Source organism: Curcuma longa, unplaced genomic scaffold, assembly GCF_044706935.1.
Source record: "Curcuma longa cultivar G26 ecotype Majalengka, Jawa Barat unplaced genomic scaffold, ITB_CL_G26_1.1 contig_17202, whole genome shotgun sequence".
Taxonomy (NCBI): Eukaryota; Viridiplantae; Streptophyta; class Magnoliopsida; order Zingiberales; family Zingiberaceae; genus Curcuma; species Curcuma longa.
In genome coordinates this window covers 192-26,464 of record NW_027430539.1, presented here as the reverse complement: position 1 = coordinate 26,464, position 26,273 = coordinate 192, and the positions used below count along the sequence as shown (strand labels likewise).

At 39.9% G+C, this 26,273-nt stretch overlaps 1 protein-coding gene and 1 pseudogene across 1 annotated transcript; both read left to right on the top strand.

Annotated features, from left to right (window-relative positions):
* Positions 1–5: 5 nt before the first annotated feature.
* On the top strand, positions 6–7,815 carry LOC141816547 (protein PEROXIN-4; the record flags this gene model as incomplete). Its single annotated transcript, XM_074704305.1, has 4 exons — positions 6–74; positions 141–269; positions 6,314–6,443; positions 7,557–7,815. Coding segments are annotated over 4 exons (438 nt in total), but the record flags the coding sequence as incomplete, so codon positions are not given.
* Positions 7,816–8,415: 600 nt separating this feature from the next.
* Positions 8,416–9,523, top strand: LOC141816546 (G-type lectin S-receptor-like serine/threonine-protein kinase At2g19130; annotated as a pseudogene).
* Positions 9,524–26,273: the final 16,750 nt, after the last annotated feature.

The following is a 26,273-nucleotide window of genomic DNA, read 5'->3' as shown; positions in this document are numbered from 1 at the left end:
AGAAAGGGGTAGACCCGGATATTCAGTTAATATGTGATGATTCAAACATATTTAAGTGGACTGCTCTTATAAAGGTAAAGTGTAATTGAAGCAAGGATACTATTTTATAATCTTTGATTGCCTGACTTTTTCTGCATTAGGGGCCTTCAGAAACACCATATGAAGGTGGTGTTTTTCAGCTTGCATTTGCTATTCCAGAACAATATCCTCTATTACCTCCACAAGTTCGTTTCCTTACCAAAATTTTTCATCCAAATGTCCATTTCAAGGTAGCTTCTTGTTTCCTCAAGTTTTTGTTATTTTTCATTTCAAGATTTTTATGTATTGCTTATCAATTCAGAATAGTGGATTCTAGACATGCTGATATGTTTGAAAGTGTGTCAGTTAACTCTATAAAATTGTAACATCTCAATGAATGCGTTATTATGGACAAAAATTTTATGGTGAGTTGAACAATGGATTGTAGCTTCACTAGGGATTCCAGAAAGCTTTGGAAATTTGATGGTGAAATAGAAGCCCATTGAGACTGACAATTTGATTACATGATGTGGAGACTTAATGTTGAAAATATCACTAATATTTCATCATGAGGTGCTTGATATATTGATTATTCTTAACATTGATTGGTGTGAACCACTTTACATAAAAGCAAGCTCAAGTTATTAGAACCACTGCACTTGTCCATGTGAGGCCAATGATCATGGAGCATTTCAGCTTCAGTAATTGTCATGATGCCCATCATGACTATATATTTGACACAGGGCTTGAACTTAGAGATTTGATACCATGTTATCAATAATTGGCTGACCATTTATTCTAAAAGATTGATATTAGGAAATAGACCAATTATATTTAATGGATCATCACATTTGCCCATGTGGGACCAATGAAAGTGGAGTCTTCTAGCTTCAATAAGTTCCCTCTCACCCATCATGATCTAGAGGTATGCTTTTGTTTTTACGATAGCTAGAATTCAAAGCTCAAACCCCCTGTTCCAATACCATATTAGCATTGATTGACTAACACTCATTTAAAAGCATGAGTTATTAGGAAATACCAATTTATATTTATATAATAACCATCTGTTTCAGATTAGGAATAAGAATCAAATTACAATTTTTAAATTCTGGTTTTGAGTTGTTTGGTAATTATTCTATTTTCATTTGTTATCTTTTAATTTGGTAGCCATTCTATGGAATAATTTGTATTAACCACTTTACATAATTATTTCCTAGTTTTTGTTAGTATCAAGTCTATGAAAGTGTCTTTGTTTTGTTTAATAGTTATTGTAATTGTGGCTTAAATTATGATGACACATTAATTTAATATCAAAGTATTCTTGTGTCATGTCAATTTGGTTTCAGAGCATTCTTTTGCTACATCAATTTGATAATGGAGAATGTTGTTGTGCTATATCATCACCGCACCTTCCATGTGGAACCGATGGGCATGGAGCCTCTTAGCCTCAACAATTATTAAGGCTTTGTTTTCTATAGGGGGTGGGAACTAGTGAAAATAAAAATAAGGAAGAAGAGAAATAAGAGTGATTCCCTTATATAGTTTTAGGAAATATTTTCCATCATTTCTTTGGAGGATTAATAGGAGCATAAATCATTCCTTTTCATTTATAAATTCAAAATCTATAAATAAGAAAAGTATTAAATATTAGGTGAAAAGATAAATACAAGAAAAAGTATATTTTTGTTTTTTTTATGATCAGTTGGATCCGGCTCGTTTGCTCCCACCTAAAACAAAATGAGAGAACATTTTTTTCCTTCCCTTAAATTCTTTCCCAATAAACAGGGAGATTTGGAATATATGTTCTCTACTTTCTCTTCAGTCCTTTTCTCTACAATGTTGTTGATGTAGGAAAAGCAGACTATATGTTTTGTTTGCCTGAACTTTTTCTATAATTCAGAAATAGGATGTACACTCATAACCTGTTGTTCCCATTTTGTTGGTAAAGCTTGCACATGGATTTTCTACATTTTATTATAGTATATATGCTTGTAAGGTAATTATCCATGGATGATTTTGATATGCTTGGTCAGCTTCCTGATAGATGGAGTGCTATTGACACTATTCTTGCTCTTATTTTGCCACATGTTCTTTTGATGAATTTATATTTCAATTTCCAGCTACTTATTTGATATGCAATTTTCATACTGAAAAACTAAAATTGATCATTATATATTTTTTTAAATTGCATATATCTCTATAGAGGTAATAGGTAGAATTGGTCCCTGTTAATGAAAACCTCAAGTTCTAGCTCCTTTATTTGAAAAACAATCCAGGCCCCTCCTAATACATTATACAAAAGTACCGCTTTCATTAAAAAAATTTGTTTTTCATGCTATTTGGTGGAACATTTCTATTAAAATTTTGATTGTTTTGACAATTTATGTTCTTATTTTATGTAACCATATTTTAAGTATGTTTCTTTGCATTGGTAATTTTGGCATAATTTTGAAGAAAGTTTCGTGAAATAACTTTATCTACAAAATTTATTAAGTTTACATTCTTGATAATGTGTCCTTGTAGTGCATTGGTATCATTTTGGTTAATTTTGGCATGATTTTGATACAAAATGCTCTTTATCAAGCTATTTAGTAAAGTATTTTGATGGTATGAGGAGGGCTGATGTAGCACCAAGATAAAAAAATGAAGAGAGCTCAAAATTTTATTGAACTACAAGATAATATAACAAGAGTGATTGAGATCCTTTTTATAGACCCATGATAGCCTATTAAGTAACCCTTTTCTAAAAAAAAGTATGTAAAAAAGTTTTACGCTTATTAGAATAAAGACAAAATATATAAAATTTAAATTTAGTAGTAATAGACGTAGCTAGATAATTGTTAATATAGGAGATGATGAGTTACCTAAAAACTTTAAGTATCTAAGATGATTTTTGTAAAAGGATGGAGAAGCAGATAGAGATATTTTACATAAAATATAAACAGAATGGTTGAAATAGAGCAAAGTGTTAGTGTTCTTTGTGATTGTAAGTACTTCTAAAGCTTAAAAGGAAGTTTTACAAAATAGTGGTTAGGCTTACTGTGTTATATAGAGTTGAATGTTGGGATATGAATCGAGCACACAAGTAGAAGATGAGAGTTGTAGAATGAGGATGATAAAGATGAATATGTGGGCATACGAGTATGAACAGATAGGAAATGAGAATATTAGAGAGAAATTCGAAATTGCACCTATTGAGGGAAAACTTCGAGAGACGTGTTTAACATAATACGAACATGTACTTAGGCTACCAATAAATACTTGAGTTAGGCAATGTGAGAACATGATAAATTCATATGTTAATCGAGAAAGAGGGGTACTAAAGAAGACTTGGTTGACAGCAATAAAATAGAATAAAATTTATTTAAATATAAATAAGGATATAATAGGGGATTGAACCTAATGATGTTGGACGATGCATATAGCCGACCCCAATGCAAGAGGTGACAAAAGAGGTTCTGCTGGTGTGGTTGGTGTACAATGCAACAAAGGTAAGGAGATCAGCTTACAAAAGCACTATCATCGAAGAAAGTAGATGGTTAGCAAAGTGAAAGTGGGAAGCTTGTTATGGATCTTCTATGATCTATAGAGATGATCATAGGCATTGGTGGGTCATGAAGATCAGAGGTGTCACTAGTGCTCATGGGAAGAGAGGGAGCATAGATGATTGAACCGCTGAGCTATGTTAGTGGCACGATAGAATTTACTATTCCACTCGCAATTGACATGCAAGATACTTTGGTATTGACACCCAAGTGGTGGCATGCGACAGAAATAGAGAGGGAGAAAGAGGGGAGAAAAGAGAGATTGAGAGAGAGGGGAGAAGCCATATGAGAGAGGAATATCTTAGAGAGATGGACAAACAGTGGGCGACAAGTGCTATGGGTGAAGGGTGAGTAGGGTGGGTGGCATTTGTGTTGTAGGTGGCGGCGGATGCTATGGGTGAGAAGCGAGAGGGATAGGGAACAAGTGTGCATGTAGAGAGAAGAAAGAGAATTAAATAATTCTTGACCTTCTAAAAATACACTAACCTAATTAAATATATTATCCTGAACTATCCTATATATATATATATATATACTTAGTTTTATTTTAAATGAGTCAAAATAATTTCAAATCGATTTCAATTTGGACTCACTTGATTTTAACCACCATTTTACTTATAGGCTCTACCTAATCCTAAAATAACTTTTGTTAATCTTAAAATTCAAAATATTGATTTGATTTAGCTTAATTGTTATCTAATTTTTTTTTATAAAAATTAAATTTAAAATATAAAATTTTAAATAGGATAAAATTTGATATGTTAATATATGAAAATTTCTTTCTTATGTTTTGATTTTTGTGATGTAAGGAGAGACTGAGATATCATGCTAGTTAGCGACGAAAAAACTATAGTTTGGTGAGATCGTTTCAAGATTCTTCTCTTTTGTATGTTCTCTTAACTTTGGTTCAAGCGTCAAAGGACAACTATGGTTGGACATGACGCCTTGAATAAATAAAAAATTATTTGATTAAGTTAAGAAAATAATTATTTAATTTTTCTTTCATTATTTTTTATTTATTTCATTGGAATAACATTGAAAATACATGATCATTGCAATAATTGTGTGTTAATCATATTAGATTAATTTTTACTAAAAAACACTATTCACTTCAATTTAAAGGCATAAACAATTTTGAAATTTAAATTCTATTTTATCAAAAAAAATCTTGAATATGAATTTAAATTTAATTACAAAATTCAAAATCTAATTTAAATCTAAAATATAATATTTTGCCTCCTAAAATTTTGGATTTACCTATTTTTCACCTCATCCGAGAGTTTTATTTAGTCTTATCAAACAATATTTAGTGTTCAAAGTTCAAGCAAAATTTGGATTTACCTATTTAGTGCTCATGAGTAAATTTCAAACAAAAGTACATCCTCAACAAAACACCTACATAAATTTCAAACTCAATTATATAAACCCATAAAAATATACAGTTTGTTCAAACAAAATTACATCCTCAATAATGAATGTTTGTTGGGCCTTTAAATTTGAAATTGCTCTAAAAATCAAAGCAAGCCCTAGTTTACAGAGGAACAAGGATGGGTTCATTTTTCATTGATCGTTCCAACATTCTATTTGTAATAGTTGAATAGTTTATAAGTGTAAATTGTTAGAAACAAATACTATACAATTTAAAAGTAATTTAAAAGTGATTAAAGCTTAATTGGTTGCAAACATTTTAAGCTTTAAAGTCTGTGGTAATCAATATAAACAAAGAACAAACATGTATTATAATTAAGTAAAAAGTTAATTATAGTAAAAGTTATAACTTTATATTAATTAAAATTATTCATGGTATTAAGAATTAAACTTGGCAGAACTTATGAAAACAATTCAAACTATCGAATTAGAAATTCAACTCTAATACTAATTGATGTAGCGATGAACAAAGAGAACTCAAACTTCTATTGAACTTAAAAATAAATTATGAGCAATAATTATGGGTGGGATTGGGGTTTTTTTATAGACCCCCATAATTATCTAATCTCTTAAAACCAATGTCTAAGATTACCTAATCTATTATAACTTGCAGGAAGTTATGCTACATACTAATAGGTTTGAGGTTTTGTGAAATTATTATTTTAATAAATAATACTTAAAAAATTAACTATAAAGATTGAAACTAACAACTACATGAAGGGATTTTGGTATAATGGATGGTTGGAACCTAGGTTGAATTTTTGTTTTTACAAATAGGAGGCTCAAACTCAGAATTCTTCGTTTGTAGGCATTCAATCAGGTACTTTACCATCTCAGTATCCTTTCAAAGGCGTGAACATAGAACTTTTCATACAGTTGCTGTAGTTTGTTTTGTTAGCATAACTTGCATTGCCAAAGAGGTCATCGCCAAAGCTAGTCTGCCTGAAAGAAGTGCAACTGTGCAAATGATTTTTCTGTCAGTACTCGTTCTGGATCAAATGGATGTTAGGTTTGTTTTATAATTGGAGCCTATGAAATTTAATGTTCAAATTAGTAGAAGATGAACTTTCTATCATCAATAGGAACAGGAAGATTATTTTCTGATGTTATCTTTTACCAAAAATTTCATTTAATAGTAAAATTGACAGTCATTAGGCATGCCAACAATGTCAGTGGCATATTTTGAGAGATTGGAATTGTAAGGATGCAATATTAATTTTTCTTGCTGCAAACTTAAATATACACATATCTAATTAGCTGTTGGCAGTTACTTTGTAACTTGTCTCCATTAATCTAATTTCTTGATTCTGTTATGTTTCCAGACAGGGGAAATTTGTCTTGATATTTTGAAGAATGCATGGAGTCCTGCATGGACCCTCCAGTCTGTTTGCAGAGCTATTATTGCTTTAATGTCTCATCCAGAGCCTGATAGCCCCCTTAACTGTGATTCAGGTTAGTTCTTGTGTTTCCGAAGTTTACTTATCTAGGCATCTTTTACTTACTTTGATCCAATTTGATAATAAATTATTTTATTCCTAAATGGGATTAGTAAGACTTGTTATTCTTCCTTGAGCTTGCTAGCATAACTGATGAGATGTTATTATCTCAACACTTCTAATGCATTTGTCAAAACTCTTGCAGTAGGTAATGCTAGTTATCCAATTTCAGAACTACCGAATTTGAGAGAATGGAATTCGTTCACTCATGCATTATATAAATTGAGACGAAGAGAGTGCTAAAGTATTTTAGACCACTGTGCTACAGATAGTTGAGCAAGCTAGTGAAAAACCATTACATGCGTAATAGAAAGTGCATCTTGCATGGTCACTCTATCATAATCTGGCTGAAGTGGAGTAAGTATTCTGATTCTCCAGAGCCAGACATGATCTTTCCAGATTTGGAGATCTGCTGGATTATAAGATTGAAAGATCAATGGACATCGCTGCCTCCAGATGCAATGTTACCAAGTTTGAACAATTGCTCCAAAAGTCTGCCACATCCTCTAGGAAGTGAGCTGAAGATTAAACTGCTTAATCGACAGAGTTTATCCTGGTCAAGAAATACCAAAGATGAAACGAATCAGATGATGACCAGCTAGAGCCGTCATGCTTGTGAAAAAAATGGTCTCAAGAGCTGCTCCCCCACAAAGAACACAAGTGAGATCTTTGAGTGACACCTTCCTCAACAGATCGCAGTACAACCACATGAAAAACCGTCACTTTAATAGTAGCAGAAGAGGACCAAATAATTACATGCCTAGGCACCTCCTTCCCTGTGGAAGAAATCCAGTAGGTTGATCTAATAGAGAACCACCCAATACACTAATTAACAAGTTACAACTTGTCGTTAGAAGATAACAGCTTAACTCATGCAAAACTTAACATAAGTTGTTCTTTGAAAGAGCACTTACAAGTGACAGATTAAACTTAAATTGGACTATGCATGCCGACCATCCTGGAAAAATATAGTTGAATTCATGTGTACATCTAAACAAATAGTTGTCTGTTAAATATAGTCAGGAAAATATCAAATTGTTCCTCATTTTCATCGTGTATGATCATACAGGCAATCTCCTTCGATCAGGTGATGTCAGAGGCTACCGGTCGATGGCTAGAATGTATACCAAGCTTGCTGCCATGCCAAAGAAGGGCGCTGAGAGCAGCCATGCAGTATAGTGTTTGTGCACTTCCATATCGTTGTAAAAGAGATTAAAATGCTGGGTCACAAATAGACTTCGTTAATCAAGTACACTGTAGGATGAAATATGAACAGTTTGAGTCTCTATGGTCTTTCAATGATATTGTACCTAACCGTCATGTGACTTGCTGATGAATTGTCTAAAAGTGCTGGTAGCTATCTGGATCTGCTCCACAGGAAAGATACAATTTATCATTATCCAAGGTCATACCTCGCCCGTTCACTTTTTGGTAGATTGATATTCTGTCATCGAAAGTGGACACCAAATCATTTCTCATGACTTCATGGAATAGATGCTTGAATTGTCGTAATTCTGGGAGCGCAATCAAAGGATGTTGGGTGTCTGGGTTGGCCGTTGCGTGCACTTCTCGATTTACTCTGATGGCTGATGGGAAATTTTCGTGGGGCCGGATTGGTCACTTCCAGAGATAGTTAATGGGACTAATTGAGATTTATTATTTTTGAATTGTCGTAATTTTATTGTAAAATTACGATGGCAATATGTTGTCATACCTAACTTTTAATTTTGAAATGAACTCTGCACGAGGGTGACAATCTCTGTTGTTTCTATCTTTGCAAAAGCAAATTGAAAATTGGATTATAGATTGCAATCCTGTGGCTGACTTTTGCCATCACTGCAATTTTCTAGAGCTATGAACCCAAAATCCTTAGGTTGGTCACTCCACTTTTTTTTTTTTTGTTTTGTTTTTTTTTAGTCAGGACAAGCATGGGCGCCGATCGAGCTTACATAGGCTCACTGTGGGCAGTTCTGGCCATTTTGATTTCTAGCATTCTTACCATTTTGAATGTGATAAAGAAGTGAGAAAGTGGACGGATGGTTGAGAAAGCAAAAGTTATGCAGAGTCACCTCGTCTCGTTCCCATACAGTGAGCTGCAGTAAACCACATGGAACGGAAGTTCTCAGCGAAGCTCAGCTCGGGGGAGGGGGTTTTGGATCCGTGTCTAAAGGGTCATTGCCCTGGCTCAATTGATATTGTTGTGAAGAAGCTTGAGGGTCTTTACCAAGGCTAGAAACAATTTGGAGCGGAGGTGAGCACACTAGGAGCCATTCAACATGTGAACTTCATTAGGCTAATTGGCTTTTGCTCTCAAGGGACTAAGAAGTTGTTGGTCTATGAGTTCATGCCTAGTAGTTCGTTAGTTGATCAGCTTTTTCATAGGAACTCGAATGTTTTGGACTGGAAAAATAAGATATTGAATCGCTAGCTATTGGAACTGCAAGAGGATCAGCTCATCTCCATGAGCAATGCAAGGACGACATCATACATTGTGATTTTAAGCAAGATAACGAACTGTTGGATGATGCACTTGTGTCAAAAATAGTTGATTTTGGTCTAGCAAAGCTTGTCGGAAGGAACTTTAACAAAATTATCGCAACCATTCGAGGAAGTAGAGGGTATATCGCGCCTGAATGGATTTCAGGTATGCCCATCTCTACAAAAGTAGATGTTTATAGCTACAGAATGATGTTGTTCGAGATCATATCAGGAAAAAGAAACCTAATGTACATGGGAGAAAGTAGTTTTGAGTTCTTCTCCTTGGTCACAACAAACAAACTCGTAATCGGAGATGTCAAAAGCTTGCTAGACCAAAGGCTAGAGGGTAAAGCCAACTCAGAAGAGTTTGAAATAGCTTGTAAACTTGCTTGTTGGTGCATTCAAGATGATGAGAGCTCAAGGCCATCAATGAGTCAAATTGTTCAAGTTCTAGAGGGCAATCTAGATGTTGGCATTCCTCCAGTTCCAAGGTCACGCCAAGGCCGAAACGAGTCATGGACCATGAGTATAAATTCCTTTAGTTCACATCAAAACTAAGGATTAATGTGCCACTTCAACTAGTCCTCATATAAGGAGCGTTGCAACTTAAATCCTGTTTAAATTCCAATAAAACCAAGAGAAAGAGTTGTAGTGAGCTCCAACTTAAATGCTGCAACTTACATTGTTTTATCCATCAACTTCAACTAGCTCTTATAGCCATAGTAAAAAAAATCTTTCGATTTTTAAATTCTTTCATTAATTCTACTGGTTGTGGCTGTGATTATAAAGAGAATATTTTTTTATTGAGAATTATGAAAGATAGATTGCGTAATCGAATAGGTGATGATTGGATGAATGATAATCTTATTGTCTATATAGAAAAATATATATTTTAACCATTAATAATGAAACTATTAAATAAAAGTTTTAAAATATGAAAACTTAAAAAGAACAATTGTAAAGTTGTTATTATAACGACTATATAGCTATTTTATTGGATGAACAATCTTTCAAATTTTAATTTATTTTGTTAATTTTATCGATTGTGACTGCCACTATAAAGAAAGTGTTTTCTATTATGAGAATTATAAAAGATAGGTTGCGCAATCGAATGGGTGAGGATTAGATAAATGATAGTGTTATTTGTTTATATAGAGAAATATATATTTTAACTGTTGATAATGAAATTATTGTATAAAAGTTTCATAATATGAAAATTTAAAAAGAATAATTGTAAAATAATTATTTTACGATGCTTTATGATGATAAAATTTTAAATATAGACTGTTGGGAATCCTATGCAACAAAATCAAAATTGCGCAATGGAAAATAGGATCACTCAAGCCATCTATGTGAAAAACTCGTACGAATTTAGATCTATAAATAAAGTCCTATCTAATATGGTATACCTTTGTTGCGTGTCCTTCACTTATCCCGCTTGTCTAAAGTATGTTGGATTTCTTGCATGTTCAAGTCATCAAGTGTACGTGCCTCTATGCATATCCATACTAACACTCTTTCACCTTTTGGAGAAAAATTGTGGTTGTGCTAACAACCAACTTGGGATACTCGGCCAAGCAAGAAGAAGAAGGCAAGAAGAAGAAAATAACACTTGTGAATTTGTAGAAGAAGTATTCTTTTATACTCATGCCATGAATATCAAAGGTTTTTAGGCTTTTGGTATTCTTTCATCAATGCATGATTAATCCTATTAATCATGCATGATAACTTCTATGCATGTAACCTCCTCTCCTTCATTGCATGATTAATCCACATTAATTATGCATGATGAATCAAAATCCAATTTGGTTTAATTTGAGTCTAATTCAAATTCAACTCATGCATGATAACTTCCATGCATATAACTTTCTCTTCTTTATTGTATGATTAATCCACATTAATCATGCATGATGAATCAAAATCTAACTTGATTTAATTTGAGTCTAACTCAAATTCAATCAACTTGAGTCTAACTCAAGTGTATGCCATCTAATAAGCTTAATTGTTCCTTTAGTCAAACTAAAATGAATCCATCTCCAAATAGTATTATTTGTTTGTGACCCAATAGGTTCTTGTAACATTGGCAATGTCTCTAAAACTCATTTTAGAAACATAAGCAATGAGTGACATCTAGCAATTGATCATTGCTACCTAAGTGACAAGAATGTCGAGATCCGACATAACCTTCGTGGCTATGATAATGTATGACTATGTCATTCTATACTCGATATCTAGATTGATCAATGGGCATAGACTGTGTCACCCTCTTATCAATCTTTATGTTTCTTGATCCAAGTAGACTCACTCAAGCAAATGAGTTCAATATTTCATATTGACTCATTTGAGCATGGTCATGCATTTCGTGGTCGTACTCTATCAAGAGGTCGTAAGATATCACTTTCCTTATATGGGAGGGATAGATCTCATCTACATCACTCACATCCCTCCGCATAATTTGTTACATACCCAGTGATCACCTTTGTAGGCAACCCTATTACAGGTGACGTTTGATGATACTAAAGTATATAACTCCTTATGTAGGGAACCATAGTGACTTCAGGTCTAAGGACTATTCATACTAATAGTCACATGAGAAAGTTTATGACACTCATATAATGATCCATGAAACTTTCTCATGGCGGGTCAATTCAGTATACATTCTCTAATGTATACTCATGTATCAACTCGATATCCCATATCCATGACTTGTGATATCAAGTCATCCAGTTGACCTACATGCTAGTCTCAGCGCATTAACATCGTCCCTAAATATTAATGCTTGACTAGGAATGATTAAGAGTAGTGTTCTCTATATCATCTCACTATCGATTCAAACAATCGATATGATATAGATTAGAACTAGCTACCCAAAGACATTATTATACTTAGTTATTTGGCATAAATATAAAGTAAGTATAATAACTAAAAACTATGTCTTTATTAATAATAGAATATGATACAAAAGTCCTTAGTCAATCATCACATAATTGGCTCTAGGGCTACTATTAACATAGACTTCCACCACGCATCCGGTCTTCCTGACCTGCCTGAATTTCTGTCATTCAACCGGTCCTCCTAATTTGCCTGGACTTGCACCTGGTGCACTTAACCTTGCTAAAACTTCTACTTGATTCTCCAAACCAGGGTTTGTCTTTGTCTAGCCTCAACTAGGACTTTCTTTACCTAACCTCAACTAGGACTTTCCTGTGCTCCCTGCATACTAGATAAGCTTGTCAGTACACAATATACACTTAACTTGAACCTTGTGTCATCATCAAAATCAAAATTCGATCATCTGGTGCTCCCTACACTAATAGATAAGTCCAAACAGGTCGATTGAATCAGATGTTTGGCAGATGAGTTAAGGTAAGTCCTTGAGAGGTCTTTCCATTTTGGAAGACGGTGAGGATGTGTCTTGATTGGGACAATCTTAGACGTTGATCCGATTATATAAATCAATAGAAATTTCTAAGTTGAGATAAGATAGTCTAAACTATTAGACAATTCATGCATACATAAATTCTAACTCTGTTTTGCAGGATTTCTATCTTTGTATTTATACTGACTTTGTTTTGCATAAAGATAAAGTTCTCCAAAATTCAAGGGCTTGGTCAATCGAACCTAGTGGTTTTATCGATTGATCCAAGAAGATAAGCATAGTTTCAAACCGTATCCACCAAGAAAGAAACACATGTTCAGTTGACTGAACAAAAGGATCAATCGACCGAACACTTTAGAAATTGCAGATCATATAAGATCAAATCGATCAGTAAAGAAAATTATGGGGATCAATCAACTAATCAAGTGGATTAGTCGATCATATAGTGGATTTTGTGGGATTGATCAAATCATATCAGAGCACACAAGGAAAGAGAAGGTTTGATCGTCTGGAAGGTTCAATCAATCAAATGGCCTATAAAAAAAGCCTTGGGATCTGAAACTCATCATCAATTCTCAATCATCTACTCTTCTCTCATATTGCTTCATTTGTGCAAGTGTTACTACTACTTCGTCAAGAGGCTCTCCGACAATCTGTGACTACATCCAACTTATTACATTGTCGGTATTTTTATTCTTGCACTTACTTTAAAAGGAGATAGTAGCTTGTTACTACTGTCCTCATTCTTGTATGAGTTTTCCTCTTTCTCTGAAAGTTTTCAGAGAGGAGAGCTTTAATGGATTGCTCAATCAAAAACAGTCCAAGGGATCGTGGGCTTTGAAGTAGCAGTTATTAGACTATGAACCAAATAATCAACCGAATCCTTCTTTCGTATTTATTTTTCCACTACATCTCTATTTGTTAAAAGAAATGATAAGTTTCAAAAGTGCAATATTCATCCTCCCCCTTTTATCGTCTATTTCAGTCCTACAGCTTTATCATTCTTAGTTTATTCAAAATTGGTTAAAACCACCATGTATGTTGACTAGTGTAAGAATTGAGCCCATGAATGTATTGATCTTTGAGAGTTGGTGGTCCTAAGTAACTATTTTTCACGATCTATAAAGTGTGATTGGGGATGAGTTTTTAGTTGTTTTCTAGTTCTATTTACGCCTGAGACATACAAAGAATAAGTATGGGAGAATTTGATAATCAATAATTTAATGTATTATTTTATGTTTCTACTTAGCATTTTTAATCCTCTCATATGATTAAAGTCGTGTTTATATCATATTTCACAAGTAAGAGTTATTTTGGGCCTCATTTCAATTTCTGACTAAAATAATAGCATTATTTCTAAATTGTAAGTGTATTTTATCTTGTAGGGCAATCAGAGGAGATGTCAACCAACATTCCAGCAGCTAACATGATCTAGTTGTGCCCCCTAGATTTAGGGGTGTAATCGAACCGAACCGAGCCAAACAGTAAGAGGCTCGAGTTCGAGCTCGGTTCATTTGTTATGAGCTCGAGTTCGGCTCGAGTTCGATTCGAGCTTTAATTCTTAAGCTCGAGTTCGGCTCGTGATGAAATTAAATAGTTCGGGAACGACTCGAGCTCGATTCGAAAATGGCTCGTTTTAAAGTTAAACGAGTTTATTTCGAACTCGGTTCGATAATAGCTCGTTTAAAAGTTAAACGAGCTTAGTTCGAACTTGACTCATTAACATATAATATTTATAATTCATGTAATATATATATATATATATATATATATATATATATATATATATATATATATATATATATATATACACGTTCATGAGCCTTTAAACAAACATGTTCGCAAGCTCACGAATCAAATACTGTTAAGCTCGAGTTCGACTCGATAATATTTTCGAGCTCGAAATCAGGCTCGAGCTCGGCTCGTTAATGTAATCGAACAAACTCAAACGAACTTTTTTTCGAACCAAGACTCGAATAGCTCACGAGCAGCTTGGCTCATTTACACCCCTACCTAGATTGGTCATGTTCTTCATTGCCATGACTGAAGGAAAGTAACCCCTCCAGAGCAACTGCAGAGGGGAACACGACTTGGCTATGCCACTCGTTGGAACTTGATGATGGTTGCAAGAAATGCCTATCATTAGTTGGCATGGTCGTGGCACGGGTGGCAATAATTTTGGCTTAGGGAGTGGTTCAGTCTAAAGTTGATTCAAGTTTAAGGGTTATAGACGGGAAGAGGCTAGTTCATCAGGAACAACACGTAGCCTCCATCTCCTCTCCACCTACATCTCCATCTCACTCCACCTTCATCTAAGGAAGAACCTCCCATCATCTTCATCCATAACTCTGGTGACTACCTTTCTCCCACCGATTGGAAGGATAGAGTTCATCTCACCCATCGCTTTTATTTCACAAGCCCCCCCCCCCCCCCCCCCCCCCCCCCCCCCCCCCCCCCATCTAGATCGAGAGAGGCTCCTCTTCATCCACAAGCTTTAAGGTCTTGAATCTCCATTCATTCCAAAGTCGCCACTTCATCATCAAAGAGATTTGGGATTCCAATCTCCTCTATAGCTCTCCGCAAGGTCCTTCTTCAGCAAGCCATGACTCAAACCTTCAAATCAACGTCTAACTCTTATTTTGTTTAGTCAATTATTGGAGTTAATTGTTCAATTTCCCTACATTGTACTTGCTTACATTTATGCTTTAGTACTTAGTTTTGTTTAGCTCTTGCCTACCGTGTGTTTGTTTAAATTCAGGGACATTTAAATAAGGTGCATCAATTAAAATATCTTCAGTTGTTCCTGTTGAGATCTGCCCCCAGACACTTCGACCGTCTTCTTCAACACCAGGATCTCTTGAGGCTAAGAAGGGAATGGAGAGAAGGACCTGCAAGCACCACGAAGAAGATGAGAGGGAAGGCCAGGTGTGTCCTAGCGCGACCACTCCGATGCTTAAGTCAGTTTTGTGAAAGAAGAAGTGGAGAAATGGAGAAGCGTAGTATGAGTTTTTCATACCTTCCTCTGGCAACCAACTGACCTTTTATATGGTTTGATGCTGTTGGGTCATATCAGGGATGTGACTAAAGTCCCATCATCGTTATGAATGTGTCAGAGGACAGGGTATGGCCAACACTAATGTCCCATCGCTGATTAGCATTTAAGAGAGTATGTTCCGCTATCTACCGAAGATTTGTCATGATGATACGCAGGGGTGTTAGAGGAACATTCATAACCGTACGATAGGGGAGTGGTCTTTTCAGTATTAGAATAAGCTAATGACGTGGGGGGCCTTTGGACGAGCGAATCGGCTCGGCTGGAGGGTATATGCCCAAGTCGAGCGGGTCCGCTTGGGTGAAGAGGAAGTGTCGTGGACGGCAAAGGGCCGAGCCGCATGGATCCGCTCAAGGCACCTGGGGGTATTTTCGATTCGGGAGTGGGAGTCGAAGCGATCTTGCTCGCGTCATGTGAGGAGACGGGAGTCAGCATAAGACGTATCCGTGCCGAGTGAGCTGGTCGTCGTTCGACACTAGCGTCCCGACAGTGTATCCTTCGTGAGGGTTAGATTAGGCGCTTAAGGCGAGCGCGACCTGGTGGTTTCATAGGACTCGGCTCGGTCCCTTCATCCCGTCCCGAGGGGAGGATTCGACCCGGGGGGTTCGTAGGACTCGGCTCGATCCATACGTCCGGTCCTGCGGCCTCGCACCCGACACCTTTCGTCTGATTCAACTAACCGGGCTTGCCATATACACCCATAACACAAGTCTCCCCTCTAGTCTAGTCGAAGGAGAAGGGAATTTGACTGACTAGACCAGTGTAGCCGTGAGGTCGCGCCTTGGTAGCTTTGGGTCTTCATGATGCATTCGTCGTTTGAGGGGATGATCGCAGTGAGATCAGCAATGCTCATCGAGCCTATAACGATCTGATATGCTGATGACGTGGTGGACCTGTTTCCAACGTGCCATTAATGGGGGGAGTGCGAGCGAGATGTCCGATGAGACAGGTGAATCGCCATCATGGCGTCAAAGATCGGTTTGGGAAATTGAGTCCATCAGACGGCAACTGCACATTCCCGCTCTCCTTCCACCGCCTGATCGGACGGTCCTGATGGTTTAGGGCATCCGATATATATCATAACCCCTCAGACGCGCGGCGGCCACGCGACTTCGTCTTCTTCGTCTCTTGTCTTCGTCCGCTTCCCGTCTTCTACCCCGGCGATTTATTCATCTCTTCCCTCTTCGGATCACGTAAGTGTTGTATCCCATTCTTTTGCTTTAGACATGTCTTCAGATAGCGCCACAGAGACCCCTGTAGGTCCTTGGTATGAGTCAATGACATCCACCTTCCGCCAAGCAACCATCCCCACTACTAGGTTAGCGTATGAGATCCCTGCCGACCTTAGAATCCTGGCCCCAGGGCCGGATCAGAGGCCTAGCTTGCCGCCACCAGGTAGTGTAGCTTTTTTCTATGGCCAACTTGAAGGTGGGCTTCGGTTCCCGATCCCAGCGTTCTTTCTGGCCATTTCTACTTATTTCCACATCCCTCTCAACCAACTCGCTCCTAACTCGTTTCGACTCCTCTGTGGAGTTGCCCTGATTTTTTGCTTATATCAGATCCCCTTGCGTCCTCCTTTCTTCCACTTATTCTTCTATCCGAAGAGGAAAGAAGATGGTGTATTTTACTTCAACGCCAAGCCGGGGGTCAAATTTCTGGATGAGTGGTGATACATAACATGAAATCGTAGCATGAAATCATAGCATGACACTCACATTGGCAGTGGGTCCCACTGGCATGCAGGGACCCACTGCATGCAATTGTGAGTGTCATGCTACAATTTCATGCTACCATTTTATGGTAAGTATCATTTCTCTTTCTGGATAATTGCCCTACATCTCATAAGGGATGGAAAAAGAAGTTTTTCTTTGTTCAATTCCCGAGCTCCATTCCATTCCCCGCCGAATGGCAAGGCGAGCTTCCTGCCGCGCCGCGGCTCCGACTCCTCAAGGTTGACCCAGAAGTCCAGACCGTGACCAACTTAGTGAAGGGCTTGCGGTTTGATGCCCAGAAACTGTTGGCCGAGGAAGGCTTGCTGTACCGGGGTGGTTTAAGCCTGATTGCTGCCGAGCTAACGCGACCTTTCGGTAAGAAGCGGGCATCCTAGTTCTTTTGTAATAACTAACTGAATGTTTCTGTTTGCATGCAGCTGACATCTAGATGGAGGCTTCTTTGAACAAGCATCTGAAGTGGGACCGGGCAGTCCTTGGGGCGTTCCTGACTCCTGGCGCCCAAGCTGGGACTTCAACTGCGGAGGTTCCTCGAGAGGACCGCATGGAAGGCGCTCCGTCTGCTACCCCTGCGGCTACTCGGGAAAGTCGTTCCGCTCGGTCGGAATCGGATGCAGGACGAGAAGGCAGAGAGGGGGATCGCCCCTCCAAATCCTCGAAGTCGCATTCTAAGAAGCGACATCATCATCGCTCCTCGGAGGAAGAACGGGACAAGCGCTCCAAGAAGTCGGCGGCACCGAAGGGCAGCAAGTCAGCGCGGCCCTCTCGGGGAGAAGAGCTGGCGCCCCCTGAGACCGAGCAGACGGGAGAGCCGGCTCGGCAGACACAAGCTACGGGTGGTGAAGAGGTTCAACCGGAGCCTACGGAGGAGGCGGTACTGGCTCCCCCACCTGAGCTGGAGACGCCGTTAATGGAGTCGGCCAACCTCCCAGAAGAGATTGGGAGGACCTCTCCCGCGGAGCCAGGAGCCGAAGTCGATCTGGTGGAAGTACCGTCGGCTCCGATTGCTCGAGGCCCGTCCGGACCCAGTCCGACTTGATCTTCAGAGGGAGGGCAGGCATCTTCCTCTCGACGAGAGTTTCGGGACATGCAACTGACGCATGTGCCTACTAACGAACCCCTTTCGCCCGACGTTGTACTGGGCGTGATGAACCTGATACGGGCCGGACTCGGTACCGAGTCCTTCGCCAGGGCTACAACCGCGGAGCTCAGCTATCGCGGGAATTTCCACTTCTTCCGGATAAGTACTTCGTGACTCGTTCGATGCTAAGAATTGAACTATACTAACATTTTCTTTTGTTCACAGTCGTGGGTCGAACACTTGGAAGTGCATCACAGGCTAAACCGCCTGAACCACCAGTTCGTGGCCGTGAAGGCGGAATTAGAGAAACTGAAAGCCCAGGGTTCCGAGCTGCTCCGGGAGCATAACGAGGCGCGAGCCGACGCCTCAAAGAATGCTGAAGAGGTCAACCAGCTCCAAGCAGACCTTCGTGAGGTACGAGGCAAGCTAGCTGCATTGGAGGGAGAGGCGGAGGCGGCTCGCGCAAAGCTGGAGAAGCAAGAGGAAGAGCTATCTCGAATATTCGAGAACTCGACTTCCCAGCAGAAGCAGCTGAAAGAAGAGCAGGAAAAACGACGGCTTCTAGAGGCGGACCTGGAGAAGGCCCGCGCCGAGACGGCCCAAGCAAAGGCCGACCTCACTGCATACCAGGAGGGAGAACCGAGTCGCTTGCAGACCGTCAAGGATACATGGCTGCATTCAAAGGAGTATATTGACCTCTTTGAACGGAAGGCAGCCCTGATGCTGCAGCGAGGCTTTGAAGGTGCAGTGAAGCAGGTGGGCGAGGCCAAGCTGTTCCCTCCAGACTTCGATCCTGATCTATTAGATATTGATAGAGTTTGGAGTGAACTGCCCGAGTCCGAGAGGAGGGACGTTTTGTAATTCCTCTATACTACTCTTTTTGTCTACTTCCAGAAGTAATATTGCCCTTTTTGTTCACATCTTATGTTAAGTTACGTCGGGCTTCTATATATCTTAAGGATTGCATGCCGCATGCTTGACTTGGATCTTTTCGTATACTATTGCCTCTGAGGGTATCTGCGAGAGGTGCGAGCTACCTCCGAAGAACTTCTTAACTATCCTCAGGTTCTACTACTTGCCTCCTGCAGTTCGGCACGGTCGAAGGGAGGGACTTCCAAGTCCTCTTGAGTCGAACCGAGGAGCGGCTCCTGGTCGGGTCAGGGGATGCCAATCCCTTGAGTCGGGGACTGCTCTCCCAGAGGGAGGGCTCTATCACCTGCCCAGTGATGTCAAGTAGGCGACAGTCAACGCTATGGCGGCGCGCACGTGCGCAGTAGGGCCTGCTCTTTTTACGAGGTGGGTCATTAATGAAACCCTATTTTCGATGTGACTAGCGTATCGTCATCATGATGGAATGGGATTTGTTTAGTAACTTGTGCTCATCGAACGGCGGATATTAATCCCCGCCCTTTTATCTTCCTTGGATCGGACGGTGCGGATCTGTTGTATTCTGGTATAAGAAGTCGATGAATCAGCAGTTGCAGGGCAACTGTATCGTCGACGGCGTCACCTTCTTCTTCTTCCTAGCGCCTTGCCCCTTTTCTTCAGTAAGGCCTGCTTCTCGTCTCCGTCTTCTTTTAGGTTTCTTAGAGCTTGTTAAGGCTTTGAGCTTCACGAAGCTTGATCGCATTCGGCATTCCATTCAAAGCGATGAGCTTTCTTCAGCACTTTGAAGAAAGGTAGGCTGCGTTTTGTGGACCGAAAAATGAAGCGGGACAGGGAGGCGATACGACCCATCAGGCACTGGGCCTCTCGAAGGTTGCGAGGGGGAGTCATCTGGACCAGAGCTTGAATTTTATCGGGGTTAGCCTCGATTCCCTTCTCGGTCACTATATAGCCCAAGAACTTCCCGATCCGAACTCCGAATAGGCACTTGGCGGGGTTTAATTTGAGGTCGTATCGGCGGAGCGTACTGCAGGTTTCTTCGATATCAGCTATGAGAGTTCCACCATCAACTGTCTTTATCAGGATATCATCAACATAGACTTCTATGTTCCGTCCCTGTTGCGCTCGGAAGACTTGATCCATCAAACGTTGATAGGTGGCTCCGACATTCTTAAGTCCAAACGGCATGATCGTGTAGCAAAAGATGTCATCGGCTGTTATAAAGCTAACTTTGTCTTGATCAGTTACATCTAGAGGTATTTGGTGATAGCCTTGATAGGCGTTCAGCATACATATATACTCGCATCCGGCCATGGAATCAACTAGCTGATCAATTCGAGGTAGAGGGTAGCAATCTTTCGGGCAGGCCTTGTTGAGGTCGCGGAAGTCCACACAGACTCGCCATTTGTTGCCTGGCTTCGGCACGAGCACCACATTGGACAGCCAAGTTGGGAAGTGAATTTCCCGGATGTGTCCTGCTTTCAGAAGCTTCTGTATTTCTTCCCGAATGATTTTGTTTTGCTCTGGGCCGAAATGCCTTCTCTTCTACTTGATGGGTCGCCTGTCTGGCAGGGTATTGAGGCAATGGACAGCTACTGAAGGAGGTACTCCCGTGATGTCTTCCGGCGTCCATGTAAATACATCTTGATTCCGGAAGAGGCAGGCACCGAGCTCTTCCTTTAGCTCTGGCGGCAAGTCAGCAGCAACCTGCACCACCGTTTCAGGTCGGTTTGGGCATACCTGAAGAGGTTCTTTGCCCTCGATGCTAACGGGAGCCAGGGCTTCTTGTACCGCGTGGATCTCTGCCCCCTGTATCCTTCGGTTCTTCTTAACTTCGGTGCGCACCATGTCGACATAGCATTGCCGGGACGCCAGCTGATCTCCTTTAGCCTCCCCGACTTGATCTCCCACAGGGAACTTCATCTTTTGATGATATGTGGAGACCACAGCCGAAAAGGCGCTCAAGGTAGGTCTCCCCAAAATGACGTTGTAAGCCGACGGAGCGTCGACAATGACGAAGGGCACGCGCCGAGTCCTCCTTTGCGGTTCTTCGCCCAGAGAAATTGCAGTGTGATTTGGCCCAAAGGTTGAACTTCATTGCCCGTAAAGCCGAATAGTGAGGTGGCCATGGGCTGGAGGTCGGCCGCATCAATTTGCATTTGAGCGAAGGCAGCCTTGAAGATTATATTGACTGAGCTACCTGTGTCAACAAAAATCCGAGCTATGTTGTAGTTAGCTATGGTGGCCCGAATCACCAAGGCATCGTCGTGAGGTGTCTCGACCCCCTCCAAATCCTGCGGCCCGAACCCTATAATGGGCCCCTCCAGTGTCCGGCTACTGCTAACTCCGTATACTTCAAGCTGTCGGGCATGAGCCTTTCGGGCTCGGTGCGAATCTCCATCTGTGGCTCCTCCGGTGATCATATGAATGCTCCCCTGCGGCGCATTGCTACGGTTGTCCTCAATGGAGTTATCGCGGCGAGGAGCCGAGGGTTCACGGGGAGCTTCTCTTTGAGGAGGAGGAACTGACCGCCGGGGAGAGCGATCTCGAGTTCGAGGAGGCCGTACAGAAGGAGGTATGTCCTCTCGAGTGGTCCTCCAAGCTGGGGAACGTTGGTGTCGAGGAGGAGGGGGAGTTCTCCGGTTGCGCTGTTCAGCAGCTCTCCGCAGTTCTCGAGCATACTGATGGCATTCTTCAGTGGCGTGACTCTGGGACTGATGATAGGCGCAGAAGCGAGGCAGCCATCTACAACCTCCTGCAGCCTGTTCGGGCTGACTAGTCACGGCATGTATGGAGCGGTGGTGGGTCTTGGAGGCCACGGGAGGATCCGATTCGGGCCTCCGAAGCGGTTGGGGCGGAGGCCTCTTCTCACTCCGAGGAATGGCGGGAAGGTTCCGACTAGATCCTCCTTGCTGGTGGGGATCCTCTTTGCGCCGAGCCGACTGGACTTCCTCAACATGAATATATTTGACGGCTCGGCTTTGGAGTGCATCAAAGTTAGTGGGAGGTTTCTTGATCAAAGATCGGAAGAAGTCTCCGTCTATCAAGCCTTGGGAAAAGGCGCTTACGAGAACTTCCGAGGAAGCTGTCGCTACCTCCTGCGCCACTTGATTGAAGCGATGTACAAACTCCTTCAGTGATTCCCGAGGCCTCTGTTTGGTGGCAAACAAATCCATAGTGGTTTTGCGATATGTGCGGTTGGTGGCGAAGTGACGCAGGAAGGCCTCTTTGAAGTCGGCAAAGGAATCGATAGATGCTGGAGGCAGCTGGCTGAACCATCGAAGGGCAGATCCGGCCAACGTTGTGAGAAATACCCGACACTTAATGGCGTCGATATATTGATGGAGCATTGCCGCATTCTCGAACCTCCCCAGGTGGTCTTCCGGATCTGTCGATCCATTGTAGTCGAGGAATTGGGGAGTCCGGAAATGCTTAGGAAGTTCTTCGTTGAGGATGCGGCGCGTGAAGGGAGTTCCATTCGTCCCACTTCCCTCTCCTATCTCTGGCCCTTTTCCTCGAGCGGGGTCTCGGATAGGAATCTGGTCAGCGGCAGACTCCATGGAAGCATCGTAATAATCCACCTCCGGAGGTGGCGGTTTGTAGGAGGGGGCGCGCGGTGCTTCTACTGGCGTGAACAATCGTCGAGGGGGCATGGTATGAACCTCCGCTGGCCTAGTAGGGGCTTCCGCCGGTCTAGTAGGGGCTGGAGGAGGTTGAGCCGGGGCTTCTTGTTGGTTGCGCGAAATAGCTTGGACTGCTAGAGCTACTGCACGATCGAAGTCCTCTTGAGTCATGGTGAGGATTTGAGGTCGAGGAGGCTCGTCCGTCGGCATTTCTCAAGGCAGGACTGTTTATGTTCCCACAGACGACGCCAAAATATGTTCCTGTTGAGATCTGCCCCCAGACACTTCGACCGTCTTCTTCAACACCAGGATCTCTTGATGCTAAGAAGGGAATGGAGAGAAGGGACCTGCAAGCACCACGAAGAAGAAGAGAGGGAAGGCCAGGTGTGTCCTAGCGCGACCACTCCGATGCTTAAGTCAGTTTTGTGAAAGAAAAAGTGGAGAAATGGAGAAGCGTAATGTGAGATTTTCATACCTCCCTCCGGCAACTAACTGACCTTTTATATGGTTTGATGTTGTTGGGTCACATTAGGGATGTGACTAATGTCCCATCGTCGTTATAAATGTGTCAGAGGACAGTGTATGGTCAACACTAATGTCCCATCGCTGATTAGCATTTAAGAGAGTATATTCCGCTATCTATCGAAGATTTGTCATGATGATACGCAGGGGTGTCAGAGGAACATTTATAATCGTACGATAGGGGAGTGGTCTTTTTCAGTATTAGAATAAGCTAATGACGTGGGGGGCCTTTGGACGAGCGAATCGGCTCGGCTGGAGGGTATATGCCCGAGCAGAGCGGGTCCACTTGGGTGAAGAGGAAGTGCCGTGGGCGGCAAAGGGTCGAGCCGCATGGATCCGCTCAAGGCACTTGGGGGTATTTTCGATTCGGGAGTGGGAGTCGAAGCGATCTTGCTCGCGTCATGTGAGGAGACGGGAGTCAGCATAAGACGTATCCGTGCCGAGTGAGCTGGTCGCCGTTCGACACTAGCGTCTTGACAGTGTATCCTTCGTGAGGGTTAGATTAGGCGCTTAAGGCGGGCGCGACCTAGTGGTTTCATAGGACTCGGCTCGGTCCCTTCATCCCGTCTCGAGGGGAGGATTCGACCCGGGGGGTTCGTAGGACTCGGCTCGATCCATACGTCCGGTCCTGCGGCCTCGCACCCGACACCTTTTGTCTGATTCAACTAACCGGGCTTGCCATATATGTAGGATCGATGTACGCGCTAGAGGGGGGGTTAATAGCGCGTGTCCCAATCAAATCTTACTCTTCTTCTGTATTATTTTTATTATTTATTTATTTATTGTAAAAAATAATGAAATATGATATCGATCGGAATGTGAGATGTGGCGATAAGATCGATGGACATCAGGACATGGCGACCACATCCAATTATTATGTGATAAAAATCAAAGCAATATTTTTTTTCTCAAAATATCAAATTAATATTTTTTAAAAAATATCTAATATTATTATCATAAATATCCTTAAATCTATTCAAATTTATCTCTTATCTACTGAAAAATAATCAATCTAATGCTAACATACTATATAAGCTATAAATTAAAATATAGTCCATGGGTAATGGTGCAATGGTAGAACATCCGAGTTATGATCCAGGGACTTACGGTTTGATCCCCAGCTACGACGTATTTATAAAAAAAGTTTTTCAAATGGGGAAACGCAATGAAAGGATACTGGGCATTTGGATTGACCGCCGTATGCGCTTCCCGATTTACCCTGGTGGTCGGTGGAAAACTTCAGTGGGACCGGACCGGCCACCCCTAGGGAATGAGTCCATGAGACTGACTAGGATTTATCATTTTTTTTATAAATTAAAATATAATTTTTAAGAAATAATAAAAAAGTAAATTTGTATGAATTGTGCCATGAATTTTAAAAAACATGCATAAAATTAAAAAATATCAAAAAAATATAATAAAATTTTAAAAATAATAGAGATCAAAGTGATACAATTTTGATAAATTTAGGAGAAAATATTTTTTAAAAAAATAAAAAGTAAAATATAAATTTAACAAGATGATAATTTTATTCAAATTGGATTATATAGTAATTTTAGATTCATCTAGCAATTTTATATAGCAGTTTAGACAAAATTACTGTAGATTATTTTTGACCTATTTTTATCATTTTGAAAATATAACTATATTGCTTCAAAATTTTGCTCAAAACTATTATATTACACTTTTAAGTCATTTGGTGGCTTTAAAATCATAGATGAAGTCCAAATGATCTGATAGAGTGTGCAAATATCTATTCAAAATTTAAATAACAATAATTGTTTTATAATTTTAGATGAAATTGTTACATAATCTTTTTTTAGTCATTTGGGCACTTTGATATCATGGGTAGCTTCTCATACTCTCTGACAGGGCATTTATCTATTTAAATCCAAAAGTAATCAAATAATAATTTCAAATAAAACTACTATATAATTATATTTGAGTTGTTTGGTCACCTTGAGAAAATGAGTGAATTTCAATGCCTTCTAGAATGCACCGCTATATTTAAATTCAAATTTTTAATTAAAAAATTATCACCTAACATTATTGACCAAAATTAATATATAAACTACTTTGTAATCGTTTGATCACTCTATGCATCTATTTATTTAGATTCAAAATTTGACTAAAAATAAGCATGTAATAATTTTTGAGAAAATTTTTATATAATTATTTTTGAATGATTTGGTCATTTTAAAAGTATGGATAGACTCTAACCTCATATATCTTCTGATTTAAAATTTCACTTCTAGGGTTATTATTGCGTGATTATTTTTTAACCATTTGTCACTTTTAAATTATTAATAGACTTTAATGACCTCCTATAGTGCATTTATTTATTTAAATTCAAAATTTTACTTAAAAAATGATATACAATAGTTTTGTCAAAATTGCCTTATCAGCATTTTGCGTTAATTGATCCCTTGATTAAGCATGAATAAACTCTAATGACTTTTTAAAATGTATTTATCTATTCAAATTTAAAAATTGACTCAAAAAATTATGTAATAATTTTGAAGAATCGCCTATTAAGATGTGTCATTCGTTCAAATTCAATATGCATTTACCTATTTAAATTCAAAATAATCATATAAAAATTTTGGACAAATTTTTTTTATTAAAGTGCATTTATCTTTTAGATTCAAAATTTTAGAAAAAAAAGTTATTTTTTATTATGAAATGAAATTATTACATGATTATTTAAGTTCTTCGATCATTTTGAAAGCATAATAAACTCAAACAATCTTATAAACTACATCTGATGGTACCCGAGTTATTTTCAAAGTTATCGGTCTTGGCGCCTTTCGATCAGCGAGATCCAATTTCGAGCACTCCAGAGATGTCAGCATCCCTAAGCACTAAATATGCCCAATATTCCTCAGTAATATGGGACCAACATCCCCTATAACACTACGTATGGCCAACATCTCTGAATATTAAAGAGCTAGCATTCCTGAGCACTAAGCATAATCATCATCCTTGAACACTAATTGGCCAACCTTCCAAAGTACTTAGTATTGGGACAACCTATTT